Source organism: Trachypithecus francoisi, unplaced genomic scaffold (genome assembly GCF_009764315.1).
Source record: "Trachypithecus francoisi isolate TF-2019V2 unplaced genomic scaffold, Tfra_2.0 Lachesis_group7, whole genome shotgun sequence".
Classification (NCBI taxonomy): Eukaryota; Metazoa; Chordata; class Mammalia; order Primates; family Cercopithecidae; genus Trachypithecus; species Trachypithecus francoisi.
In genome coordinates, this window is record NW_022681472.1 from 98,077,591 (window position 1) to 98,090,006 (window position 12,416).

At 52.5% G+C, this 12,416-nt stretch overlaps 1 protein-coding gene across 1 annotated transcript; it reads right to left on the reverse strand.

The window, feature by feature from the left end:
• Positions 1–704: 704 nt before the first annotated feature.
• Positions 705–8,475, reverse strand: LOC117079174 (cytochrome P450 11B1, mitochondrial). Its single transcript, XM_033202849.1, has 9 exons — positions 8,198–8,475; positions 7,655–7,810; positions 5,155–5,354; positions 4,808–5,011; positions 4,366–4,520; positions 3,826–3,996; positions 3,358–3,435; positions 3,084–3,281; positions 705–2,622 (listed from the first exon to the last, which is right to left on the reverse strand). Exons 1-9 carry the CDS (start codon positions 8,434–8,436, stop codon positions 2,509–2,511), a joined length of 1,515 nt encoding a protein of 504 aa, XP_033058740.1. The 5' UTR covers positions 8,437–8,475; the 3' UTR covers positions 705–2,508.
• Positions 8,476–12,416: the final 3,941 nt, after the last annotated feature.

Below are 12,416 nucleotides of genomic sequence, written 5' to 3' on the forward strand. Positions count from 1 at the left end.
CAGATTCTGGAGTTCTGCTTATTGACCACCTCAGGTGAGCTCCAGTGAGCTTATGTGTGTCATGTGCCACAGTGGCTGCCCCTCCAGAGGGCACAGGTAGTAAACCTTGGTGGTGTCAGCATAGGATCATTTCTGCTGGAGTGAAGGTTGCATGAGCTGTGGGGTGTGGAAGCCTTCACCTGGATATCTAAGGGATGGAGTGGCCCAGAACTTCAGGCACAAGACTGAGGCAGAGGGCTGCTGTGAAAGCCATGCCTAGTGGAGCCAGCAGAGCAGGACAACCCGGGATCCCAGGCAGGTGGAGCTACCGGTGCCTGATTCCAGTCTGGGAGACCTGCAGGAATGCAACTCCAACTCAGGAGAGCTGCACTGCGGGCTGCACCCAGCAAAGCTGTGGGGGCAGAGCATCCAGAAGCCCTGGGGGAAACAATCCCTGCGCCACTATGTTCAGAAGATGGAAAATCCAGTCAAAGGAGATTATTCTTGAGGCTTAAGGTTTAATGCTGTTGGTCACATTCAATTTTGGAGTTGCTTGAAACTTGTTACTCCTTTCTTCTTTCCTGTTTCTCCTTTCTGGAATGGGAATGCTTATTCTATGCCTCTCCAACCATTGTATTTTGGAAGCACATAACATGTTTGATTTCATAGGTTCACGGCAAGAACAGTTGGACTCAGGATAAATTGTACCTTGAATCTTATCCATATTTGACTCAGATAACATTTAAGTTACACTTTGGACTACAACTTTAAAGTTGATGCTAAAATGAGTTAAGATTATTTGGGGTTATGGGAGAGAAATGCATGTATTTTGTATATGAGAAGGATGTAGATTTTAGAGAACCAGAAGCAGAATAGTTTAATCTGAATTTTTGGGTCTGCCTCCAGAATCCATAGGTTGAAATCTAGTCACCAAGGTGATGGTAATAGCAGGGCAGGGCCATTGAGAGGGGAAGGGAATGCAGGCAGTGGCCTCTTGAATGGAATTGGCATCCTTATAAAAGAGGTCTCCTGGAGCTGTCTTGCCCTTTTCCACCATGTGAGGAAACAGCAAGAAGCTTTTACCTATGAAACAAGAGGTGGGTCCTCACCAGACACAGAACCTGCTGATACCTTGATCTTAGCTTTCTAAGCCTTCGGAACCATGAGAAATAGAATTCTAATGTTTGTCAGCAACCCAGTCTATGGCATTTTCTTAGAACAGCCTGAATAGATTAACACCAAGAACTCTACCTAGGTGTGCTCCCAACTTGGAGCACTTCCTCTCCCTGTACTGACAGTCCTGCAGGGCATCCTGAAACTACTGACCACCACTGGAATGATGCCACAGGGGTTTCCCCTATCGTGGGGGAACAAACGCTCTGATCCTCATCAACCACCAGGAGCTGGCTGCGGTGATCTTTACCCTGATGACAGTCCTTGGAGATAAAGACAGTCTGGCTGGGCGCACACTCAACCTGGGCGCTTCCTCTCCCTGCACTGGAGCACTGCGGAGTGGCCCGTTCAGGAGGGGTCAGCTCTCTCTGCTGGATGAGGAGCACATGAGGCCCAAGGCAGGTCCATGTTGGGAACAGCAGCCTCCCTGTGCCCACCCCAGGTCGTGGCACATGGCATGGCTCCGTATCAACCAGAGAAATGAGTGAATAAAAGGCATCTGAGTCCTTGTTGGCCCAATCCTGTCTCTCCTGTTGCCAGAAACATTTCTGGAACCACACCCAAGATTCCCACCCCACATGACCCTTCCATCTCCTCACAGCATCCTCAGGACCTTCCCCAGAAGACAGCATGGGAAGCAGAGGACCCAACACTCGCTGCTGGAACGAGGCCTGGTCCATGAAAGACGAGGCCTGGGGCATGAGGTTGACACGATCAGCTGGGAACACACGTCCCTCGAGACTCACTTGTATCACTTGAAAGTGGGGATGTGTCAGGACAAGTGACCACAGGGGCCTTTTTACTCTACCCTGTAGGACCCTGTTCCAGGTGACAACTTTCAGAGAGCTTGGGGCATGCTCGAACTGCTGGGGAGGCAGGCTGCAGGAGGGAGCTTGACTGCACTCTGAGATGCTGGGATCCCGTGTAATGACTCTGACACAGTCTGCACAGAGGCCGTGGCCAGGGGAGAGGAACAGGGACATGTGAGAGTAGGCAGGAGGGCAAGGGACAGAATCACAGTGCCCTTGCATGGCCACACGAGGAGCCTGGAGCCAGCGCTGGGAGGGGTAGAGTCAAGCAGTCCAGAGGGCACTGCTTGCTGGAGAAGGGGCCAGGTGGGGCTGGGGACAAGGTCAGGCCCTGTCAGAAAGATCCTCCCCAGCTGGGCCCTGGCCTTGCTGCTTAGCCTGGCAAACTCTGGTCCTGGAGGCCCTCAGGAGTTCCATTTGCACTGGGGCCGGTTAGACAGAGGGGTGGCTCAGGATGCTGTGTGTGTGGGAGAGAAGAAGGGTGGCCTGGGGTCAGGCAGAGAGGGAGGCTGGTGGCCAGGCTGGGACCCTGGATGCAGAGATGTGATTAGTTGATGGCCCTGAAGGTGAGGAGGGGGAACGTGCTGGGCCTCAATATGAAGCTGTAGACCATCTTTATATCCTCTTGGGTTAGTGTCTCCACCTGGAGGTGTTTCAGCACCTAGGACAGAAGCCGGGTTTCCATCTGGCCTGGTCCACAGCCCATAGACATGGTGCAGCCTCCTCAGACCCGCAAAGTTGCAGGGATTATGCTGAAGGGGGAACAGCAGCCTGGGCCCCAACCTGTTTCATTCCTGACCAGCCCCATCTTACAGCCCAGACCCAGAATGTATCCAGCCCAAGTATTGCCCAAGCCCCACTATCCTGTACAGGCTCCACCCAACTTCCCCAGTTCCCACCTGACTCTGTTTAGCAGCAGCCTCATCCAGATGGTACCCTCCTCACCATACCAACTTCTGCCCAGGACCTACACAGCCTCAACCGGGCTCCCAGTAACCCCTGCCCAGTCCAGGAAACATGCAGGCCACGCCCACTCCACCGAGGCCACTCCCACATTGCTCAAACCCCTCCCATGCTGCCCAGACCCCGCCCAGGCCCCCTCCTCAGCCCGGGCCTGCTCACATGGTGCAGCAGCAGCAGCATCTCCGCTTCTGCCAGGCGCCGCCCAAGGCACTGGCGCATGCCAAAGCCAAAGGGAACATGGTAGAAGTTCCTGCCGGAGCCCCTGATGTCTAGCCAGCGCTGGGGATTATAGAGCTCAGGCCTCGGGAATAAGGCGGGGTTGCGACCCAGCGAGTAGAGGAACACGCGCACCAATGTCTGCGGACGCAGAGCGGGGTTCAGGGAATGATTGGGGAGGGAGGTTCTCAGCTGGAGGGGTGTGGGGCTCACTCACCCCAGCTGGGATGTGGTAGTTCTGAAGCACCAAGTCTGAGCTCACCACTCGCTCCAAAAACAGACCCACAGGTAGAGCCTGGAGGTGGGGGCATCCACAGAAAGGGTCCTCAGCTGGACGGGGCTTCCCGTGCCCTCTGCAGCCTTCCTACCCGAGAGCCCGCTAGAGGTCCCCGGCCCACGGGAAGCCCAGGTCGTGAGGAAGTGCTTCCTTGCACCTGCGGAGCCGGCCAAACCTCCCCTAACCTGAGCAGGCCCAAGCCCAGAAGGACACGCCCCACGTTAATCCCAAGGCTTGAGAGATTCCAGCGGAAGAAGAGCTCCCTGTCCTTGAGGGAGAGGAAGAGCAGGTGCAGGGGGAATGGGCTGCTGGGTGACGCTGCTTATCAGCCCAGCTTCTGTCTGCCACCACCCAGTGGGGGCTGCTCTCCAGCAGGGGCCAGGGCAACAGGGAGGGCTCAGCTAGCACCCACCTCAAGGTCTCCTTGAGGGCCGCCCGCAGCAAGGGCAGCTCGGTGGTTGCCTTCTGGGGATGTTCACTGATGCTGGCTGCGGCGGCCAGGCTCTCCTGGCGCAGGGCCTGCTGCACGTTGGGGTTCCGAGCCAGCTCAAAGAGTGTCATCAGCAACGGAAACACAGTCTGCAGGAGCCACGGCTGCAGGGTCAGACTTTGCACAGGAGGACTCAGCCCCCAGGACACCCCTCCCAGGACAACCTCCCTGTGAGGGGTGGAGACATGCATGCCCTGAGCACAACAGAGCCCTGGGACCCAAGACTTCAAATCCCACTTCCCATCCAAACCCCTTTCCCTGAGTCCTCCAGAAAAAGGAACCCCCATTCCAACCAAGGCAACCTGCAAATGTGTTTATCACATCACAATGTCAAAGAAGAAATGTGGGGCCCATAGCCTGGGGATGGGGCACGTGGGTGCCATGTGGCATTGGCAGGCAGTGTCTGGGAACCAGACTTGGCATCACTCTCCCTAGGTGGGGCTGGTTGCCGGCCTGACCGTGTCCACGCTCCCTGCAGTGAGTTCCATAGAGTTGGCCTTGATGGCATCTGGCGACAGTTCCGCATTCAATAGGAGTTCCGCCACGATGCTGGTGTACTGCTGAGGGCGGCTGAACGCCAGTTCCTGATAGATTTTCTGGATACAGTTGTCACCTGTCCGGGGAGCAGGAGACAGCCCTCAGACCTTGGTGCTGGGAAGCGTCCTTCAGTGTCTTCCTCCTGCCCAGGGCTGCCCCAACACACGAGTCTCCTTGCTCTCACACCAAATTCTCCGAATCGGCGCAGCCCAGCCCCAGACTCACACCGATCTCCCTGGCAGGACGGTGAGGAACCCCCGGCCCCTCCCTGTGGCCTCCATTCCCCGCTGGGTGGTGGAGAGGGAGAAACTGGGCGCCCATGGTGTTCCTTCCCCGTAGCACTGCCTGGGTCCCTGGCCTCACCGTACTGGAAGATGCAGTCCCAGGCCTCAAAGTGCTCCTTCCACACCTTGGGGCTGGTCCAGCGAGACAGGCTCCTGGGCATGAACATGAGCTGGACGGTGGATTTGAACATGACCTCCAGGGCATGGAGGAAGTTCAGGCTGGCAGAGCTGGGGCTGTGACCAACCAGGCCCAGCCGCTCTCCAAAAAGAGCTAAGTTGCTGGCTGCGGGGAGGATGCACTGCTGAGCACAAGGAAACCTCCTGGGGAGGCCTCCAGGCTGCCTCCCCCGACTCCCTCCAGTCCCCCGTCCCCATCCCTGGCCACTCCAGGGTCTCTGAGGCTGGACCTTCCCACCTGGCCCACACCTTCTATGGTGTAGTGGAAGATGCTGGGCTGGACGTCCAGGGTCAGGCTCCCCCGGGTGTTCTGCAGCACCTTCTTCCTCAGGGCCTGGGAGAAGTCCCTGGCCACCGCATCCACCATCGGGAGGAACCTCTGCACGGCCTTGGGCGACAGCACATCTGGGTTCAGCCGCAGTCGATTGAAGCGCCATTCAGGCCCATTCCTACAGAGGCCAGGGCAGAGCTTGTGAGGCCGCCCCAGAAACACACAGGCCTTGACCCGTATCCCATCCTCCTTGTCCCCAAGGGGAATCGGCCTGCAGGGAGCCGACTGGGGGCCCTGGCGGAAGCTGCCTGTTTGTGTTCGAGCTGCAGCCTTTTCTCAGAGCAGCCTCCAGGTGCTGGGCAAAGGCCACTCAGGTCTAAGCAGTGGTGAGACGGTAGCTTTTGCCTGCAGGTTTTGATGGGGTAACTGAGGTCATTCCCAGTACCTGACACCCCGAGTTGGGCACCACCTCACCCATGCAGGCCCTCCCTGTGGTAGGGGGGAGGGATTTCCTGCAAGAAAGGAACTGACCCCTGCTGTCCAGCTTACCCTCCTCACCCACGCAGTTTCCTGAGGGGAGAGACTCTGGCTGCCCTCTCCTCCCCACCCTTCCCTGCCCTGGGCACAGTGCCTCTGGGGCAGCAGCTCCTGTGAAGTGTCTGCATCTTCTGCAGGGCAGGAACTGAGCTCTGTGCTTCATGCCATCCTCACCCACAGCCCAGAATGCGTTGGGGCTGCATGGTTCCCCCCAGGGAATGGTGGGGTAGAATTTCCCCTGTCAGCCAACCTTCTACAAAACTGCTTCATGTCCAGCTGGCTGCTGTCCCGAGTTGACAGTGATGACAGGCAGAAGACGCACATGCACACGTGTGCTCATGCAAGACCTCAACACACATGTGTGAAGAGACACATGTACACGTGTGCAGACACTACACCCATGCCGGCACCTGCACATGCACACACAGAGACACCCGTGCACACACACCTCACATCATACATGCACACACAGAGACACCCGTGCACACACACCTCATACATGCACACACAGAGACACCCGTGCACACACACACCTCATACATGCACACACAGAGACACCCGTGCACACACACCTCATACATGCACACACACAGACACCCGTGCACACACACCTCATACATGCACACACAGAGACACCCGTGCACACACACCACACATCATACATGCACACACAGAGACACCCGTGCACACACACCACACCTCATACATGCACACACAGAGACACCCGTGCACACACCACACCTCATACATGCACACACAGAGACACCCGTGCACACACACACCTCATACATGCACACAGACACCCATGCACACACACACCTCATACATGCACACACAGAGACACCCGTGCACACACACACCTCATACATGCACACACAGAGACACCCGTGCACACACACCTCATACATGCACACACAGAGACACCCGTGCCACACACCACACATCGTACGTGCACACACAGACACTTGTGTACATGCACACACAACACATGTGCATATGCAGGTGCAGAGGAACACACAGCATGTGCACAGATGCAAGACACGCACACACACAGGAGCACTCTCCTTCCTTCTGTTATGCGCACACAGCCTCCTGGACCTGCCTTCCTGGGTTCTGACTCCCTCCCAGATGTTGTCTATAGGCCAGCCTCAGTGAAGGTTCCTACCCACAGGCGCCCTTTTACCTAAATCCCGCTATTCCCAAGAGCGTTATCCTCCTGCCGTGGAGAGGGGGCTGTCGCCACTGTGACACCGTCTTCCAGTCCTTCCCCCATCATAATGGCAACGTCCCTGCAGGTGACCCACTCTAAGCACCAGCCTCTCCCTGTCCACCTGACCAGGCGCCACCCTCTCCACGGACCAGGAAACATCCTCCCCAGTGCCATCAACCGTCCCACCTCGTGCCTTGCTTCTGAGAACAATGGAGCCACCAGCCACCTGCGTCCCCACCTGCCTCCTGCTCAGGGCTGTCCCTATCAAGAAAGTTTGCTGGGACAGCAGGGACCACGAGCGCCCTGAGGCCGGCTGCAACCCCGGTGAACACCAGGCTCAGCACTCACAGCCTGTGACCTGGGCCAGTGGGAGTCCCCTTCTCAGGACCTGTTTTCTGACCTGTGGGAAGGAGAGTCCCCAGACCGCAAGAGAAAGAAGCCGCCGAGATCGGTGCAGAGTGGGTTCTCACTACACAGAAGGGCTCATTGCTCTGCAGCCTCTCCTCTGCAGAGGTGCCTGTGCCCATTTCTCCACCACTGCCCTGCTTCCCCCAGCTGCAGGGCAGACGTGACCCCACAGGATGGCCATCCTGTGGGCTGGGTGCTCACCCTCACAGTCCATCACAGAGGCCCAGGGCGGATGTGTTTTCAGGTCCTGCCTCTCTTGCCTCCTCTCCGTGCCCAGGCTGCCCACCCTGCTCCCAGCTCTCAGCTCCCGACTTGCCCCTCACAGCAAGAACACGCCACATTTGTGCCCACGATGTTGTCTGTAGGCCACCCAGGGCTCCAAGCTCATCCTGTGTGGGTTCAGGCTGTCCACCTGCTGCAGCTTCTCCACATCCTCTGGCAGCATCACACACACCATGCCTGCTCCTCCCAAGTCATACCTGTGGGGCCAGGCACAAGGCTCTACTGGACAGGGTCGTGTCCCCCCTGACCCCACTCTGCAGTTCCAACCCAAAGTGTCTCCTGTCCACCCTCCCCGCTCCTGGATTAGTGGCTTCACAGCTGTAGCCCTCCTGCTGGCTCCTCGGCACCTCTCACCTTTAGTGCCTCTGAGTCCTGCCCTGTCTGCAGCGAGCTGGGGTTTGCTCTGTACCATCCCCTGCACTGGCAGAGCCACAGACCAGCACGTGCAGCACTCCCTCCCCATCCTCCAAAAGATGCAGAGTGCTGGGACTTGCTGGGAACGGCAGTGCTGTGTGCCCCACAGGGTCCTGGGCAGCCGGGGCAGGGCTCTGGGTGTTCCCAGTGAGGGCCAAGGAGGGCTTTACCTGAAAATGGGCCCCAGTTCCTGGAAGGTCTCGTGCACCTCCAAGTGCAGGTGCTCATAACCCTGCTCCCTCCAGATCTGCAGCAGCCTCAGCCACCTGTTGCCTGGACGCCGGGGCATGGCTTCAAAGGGCAGCACTGTCCTGGGGACCCGGGTGGCTCTGGTGCCCAGTGTCTGTGCCCTTTGTAGGGACAGCCAGGGTGCTGCCATGCACACCTCTGCCTTTGCCCTGAGTGCCATTCCAATGCTCCCTCCACCCTGTTCAGCCCCAGTCCTTTATCTTGCCTGGTACCCTGCCTTGGAGAGGGATCACGTCATGGGAGAACTGGCCCTGGACCTGTCTGAGAAACCGAGGGCAGAGGTCAGGGCTGGAGGCGGGGACTGATTGGGAGTGCGGGGGGGGGGGCGGGCGGAGCAGTGGGGGAGAGGGGAGGAAGGACTCTCCCTCCTCCTCCAAGGCTGAGAGGAGCAAGACGGATGGGGCCTTTATCTTATCCAAGAGCCTTGGATTATTCATTTCCTTGCAAGGTTCATAGCAAAAAACAAGGGAATGAGTTGGCATTAATTGTATTAAACCACATGTATTTTTTCACTTTTTAAAATTTTCATTTCATTAACTTTTAGTTGACAAAGTGACATGCATCTATCCTGTACAACATGATGTTTTGGAATATGTATATTGAAGGGGTGGCCTGCCCCTCCACACCTGTGGGCGTTTCTCGTTAGGTGGAACGAGAGACTTGAGAAAAGAAATGAGACACATTTCTCTGATGGCCAGTGATGACGAGCATTTTTCCATGTGTCTGTTGGCTGTATGAATGTCTTCTTTTGAGAAATGTCTGTTCATATCCTTTGCCCACTTTTTGATGGGGTTGTTTGTTTTTTCTTGTAAATTTGTTTGAGTTCTTTGTAGGTTCAATATGCTGTTGAACTCAATTTGCTAGTATTTTGTTGAGGAATTTTGCATCTATGTGCATCGGGGATATTGGCTTGAAATTTTCTTTTCTTCGATGTCTTTGTTGAGCTTTGGTAGTAAGGTAATGCTGGCCTTGTAAATGAGTCTGGAAATATTATCTCCTCTTCAATTTTTTGGAAGAGTTTGAGAAGTTTGTTGTTGTTGTTGTTGTTGTTGTTTTTAAGGTCTCCTGGCATGCACCCAGACTGTAGCCCATGACATGTCCCCCAACCCCCATTGTTCCTTGCCAGACAAAGCTCACTGGCTTGGGCTTCCAGTACAGTAACCCCACTCCCGCCTGAACACTGTGGTGGGTTATTCCTCTGTGTTCCTCTGGGTCAAAACTCCCAGAGGTAACAGACAATGCTTGGCACCCTTGCATGCCCCCAGCAGTGAAGTTTAGCACTGCTTGGGTAGGAGGGAAGTGTCAGCATGCCACATATCCCACAGCCACCAGTCTCCGTGGACCCAGCTGAGGGGTCCTGTCCTCCCCAGTGAAAGGTCCCCCAGGGCATAGCTGCCCTGCCCCTGCCTGAACATTTTATCTGCAGCCCAGAGCCTTTCTGAAAACCCAGCCCCTACAGGTCTGTGATCTTCCTTCAGCCTCCCACCACCTAAGCATTCTGCCTGCCCCTGTCTGAGAGTTTGGCCAGTGACCTGGGAACCATCCTGTCCCCTTCCTTATCACAGCCAGCACCTGAACCCTGAGCTAGCCTGACACAGGTCCAGCCCCTACAGGACTCATGCATGCTGTCCAGTGGGCCATCCAGAGGTCTGGGAACTGGGGAGCTACTACTCCATTCCAACTCTGTTGACACCTGACCACTTCCCCCAAGGCCTGAGGTCAGACCAGCCCAACCAACTGACAACACCACAACCAACACTCACCCGCAGAGGCCCAAGGTGGAGCCTTTACAAGAAGCAGCAGCACTGCCACATGGAGACACCTCACTAACATTAGACAGATTATTAAAGCAGAAAACTAACTGAGGAATTCTGGACTTAAACTTGACACTTGAACCATTGAACCTGATGGGCATCACAACCTCACTAACATCTTTTTTTTTACTTACTAATTATAGCCTTTCTGACTGGTATGAGATGGTATCTCACTGGTTTTGGTGGTTTTGATTTGCATATCGCCAATGATCAGTGGTCTGGAGCATTTTTTCATGTATTTGTTGGCTGCTTGCGTGCCTTCTTTTGAGGATCCTATGTTCATGGCCTGTGCCCAAGTCAGGTAGTGTTTGAAGTCAGGTAGTGTCATGCTTCTGGCCTTGTTCTTTTTGCTTAGGATTGTTTTGGCTATTTGGACTCTTTTTTTGGTTTCATATAAATTTAGAGTAGTTTTTCTAATTCTGTGAAAAACGACATTGATAGTTTGATAGGGATAGCATTGAATCTGTATATTGCTTTGGGCAGTCTGGCCATTTTAACAACTTTGCTTCTTCTGATCCATAAGCATGGGATGTTTTTCCATTTGTTTATATCATCTATGATTTCTTTCAGCAAATGTTTTGTAGTTCTTCTTGTAGAGATCTTTCACCTCTTTGGTTAGATGTATTTCTAGGTATTTTATTTTTTGTGTGGCTATTGTAAATGAGACTGCATTCTTGATTTGGCTCTCAGCTTGAGTGTTGTTGGAGTATAGGATTGCTACTGATTTTTGTACATGGATTCTGTGTCCTGAAACTTTATTGAAGTTGTTTATCAGCTCTAGGAGCTTTTTGGTGGAGTCTTTAGGGTTTTCTGGGTATAGCGTCATATCATCAGTGATGATAGATAACTTGATTCCTTCTTTTCCTATTTGGATGCCTCTTATTTCTTTCTCTTGCTTGATTGCTCTGGCTAGTACTTTCAGTACTATGTTGAATAGGAGTGGTAAGAGTGGGCATCCTTGTCTTGTTCCAGTTCTTAAGAGCAGTGCTTTCAGCTATTACCCATTAAGTATGATGTTGGCTGTGGGTTTATCATAGACGGCTGTTAGGATTTTGAGGTATGTTCCTTTGATGCCTAGTTTGTTGGGGATTTTTATCATGATGGGATGTTGGAGTTTATTGAAAGCTTTTTCTGGATCTATTGAGATGATCGTATGGTTTTTGCTTTTAATTCTATTTATGTGGTGAACCAGATTTATTGATAATGTGTATATTGAACCAGTTCCCGTCTCTAGAATAAAGCCTGCTTGATCTTGAGCAATTAACTTTTTGATGTGCTGTTGGATTCGGTTTGCTAGTATTTTGTTGAGAATTTTTGTGTCTATGTTCATAAGGGATATTGGCCTGTGGTTTTCTCTTTTTGTTGTGTCTTTAACAGATTTTGGTCTCAGAGTGATGTTGGCTTCATAAAATGAATTAACTCATTTTGGGGGGGAATAGTTTCAGTAGGATTGGTATTACTCCTCTTTCTATGTCTGGTTGAATTTGGATGTGAATCCACCTGGTCTAGGGCTCTTTTTGGTTTGTAGGTTTTTATTATTGATTCAATTTTGGAACTCTATATTGGTTTATTCAAGGCTTTGATTTCTTCCTGCTTCAGTCTTGGGAGGTCGTGTGCTTCCAGGAATTAATATATTTCCTCTAGATTTTCTAGTTTCTGTGCGTAGAGGTGTTCCTAATAGTCTCTGAGGATCTTCTGTATTTCCGTAGGATTGGTTGTGATTTTACTTTTGTCATTTCTAATTGCACTTATTTGGATCTTCTCTCTTTTTTTCTTTGTTAATCTAGCTAGCAGATTAATCTATCAATCTTGTTTATCCTTTCAAAAAAACAGCTTTTGGTTTTATTGATCCTTTGTATGGATTTTTGGGTCTCAATTTCATTCATTTCTGCTTAGATTTTAGTTATTTCTTTTCTTCTATTAGCTCTGGAGTTAATTTGTTCTTGCTTTTCTTGTTCCTATAAGTGTGACATTAGATTGTTAGTGTGAGATTTTACTAACTTCTTGATGTAGGCATTTAGCACTATAACCTTTCCTTGTGGCACTGCCGTTACTGCATCTCATAGATTTTTGTATGTTTGTCTCTATTTTCATTTATTTCAAATAATTTTTTTAAATTCTGCCTTAATTTTGTTATTTACCCCAAAGTCATTCAGGAGCAAGTTGTTTAATTTTCATGTAATTGTGTGGCTTTGAGAGGTCTTCTTGATATTGATCTGGGTTTTTATTCCACTGAGGTCTGAAAGTATGGTTAGTATGATTTTCAGTTTTTTTGAATTTGTAGGGAATTGCTTTATAGTCAAACATGTGGTTGATCTTGGAGTAT

Bases quoted from the DNA above. Each gene is read 5' to 3' on its own strand.
- LOC117079174 (XM_033202849.1), bottom strand. From the start codon at position 8,436: ATGGCACTCAGGGCAAAGGCAGAGGTGTGCATGGCAGCACCCTGGCTG. The intron at 7,811-8,197 runs GTAAAGCCCTCC...CTGGCCCCACAG, and splicing joins GAACTGGGGCCCATTTTCAG to GTATGACTTGGGAGGAGCAG. The intron at 4,521-4,807 runs GTGAGGCCAGGG...CTCCCCGGACAG, and splicing joins GGACTGCATCTTCCAGTACG to GTGACAACTGTATCCAGAAA.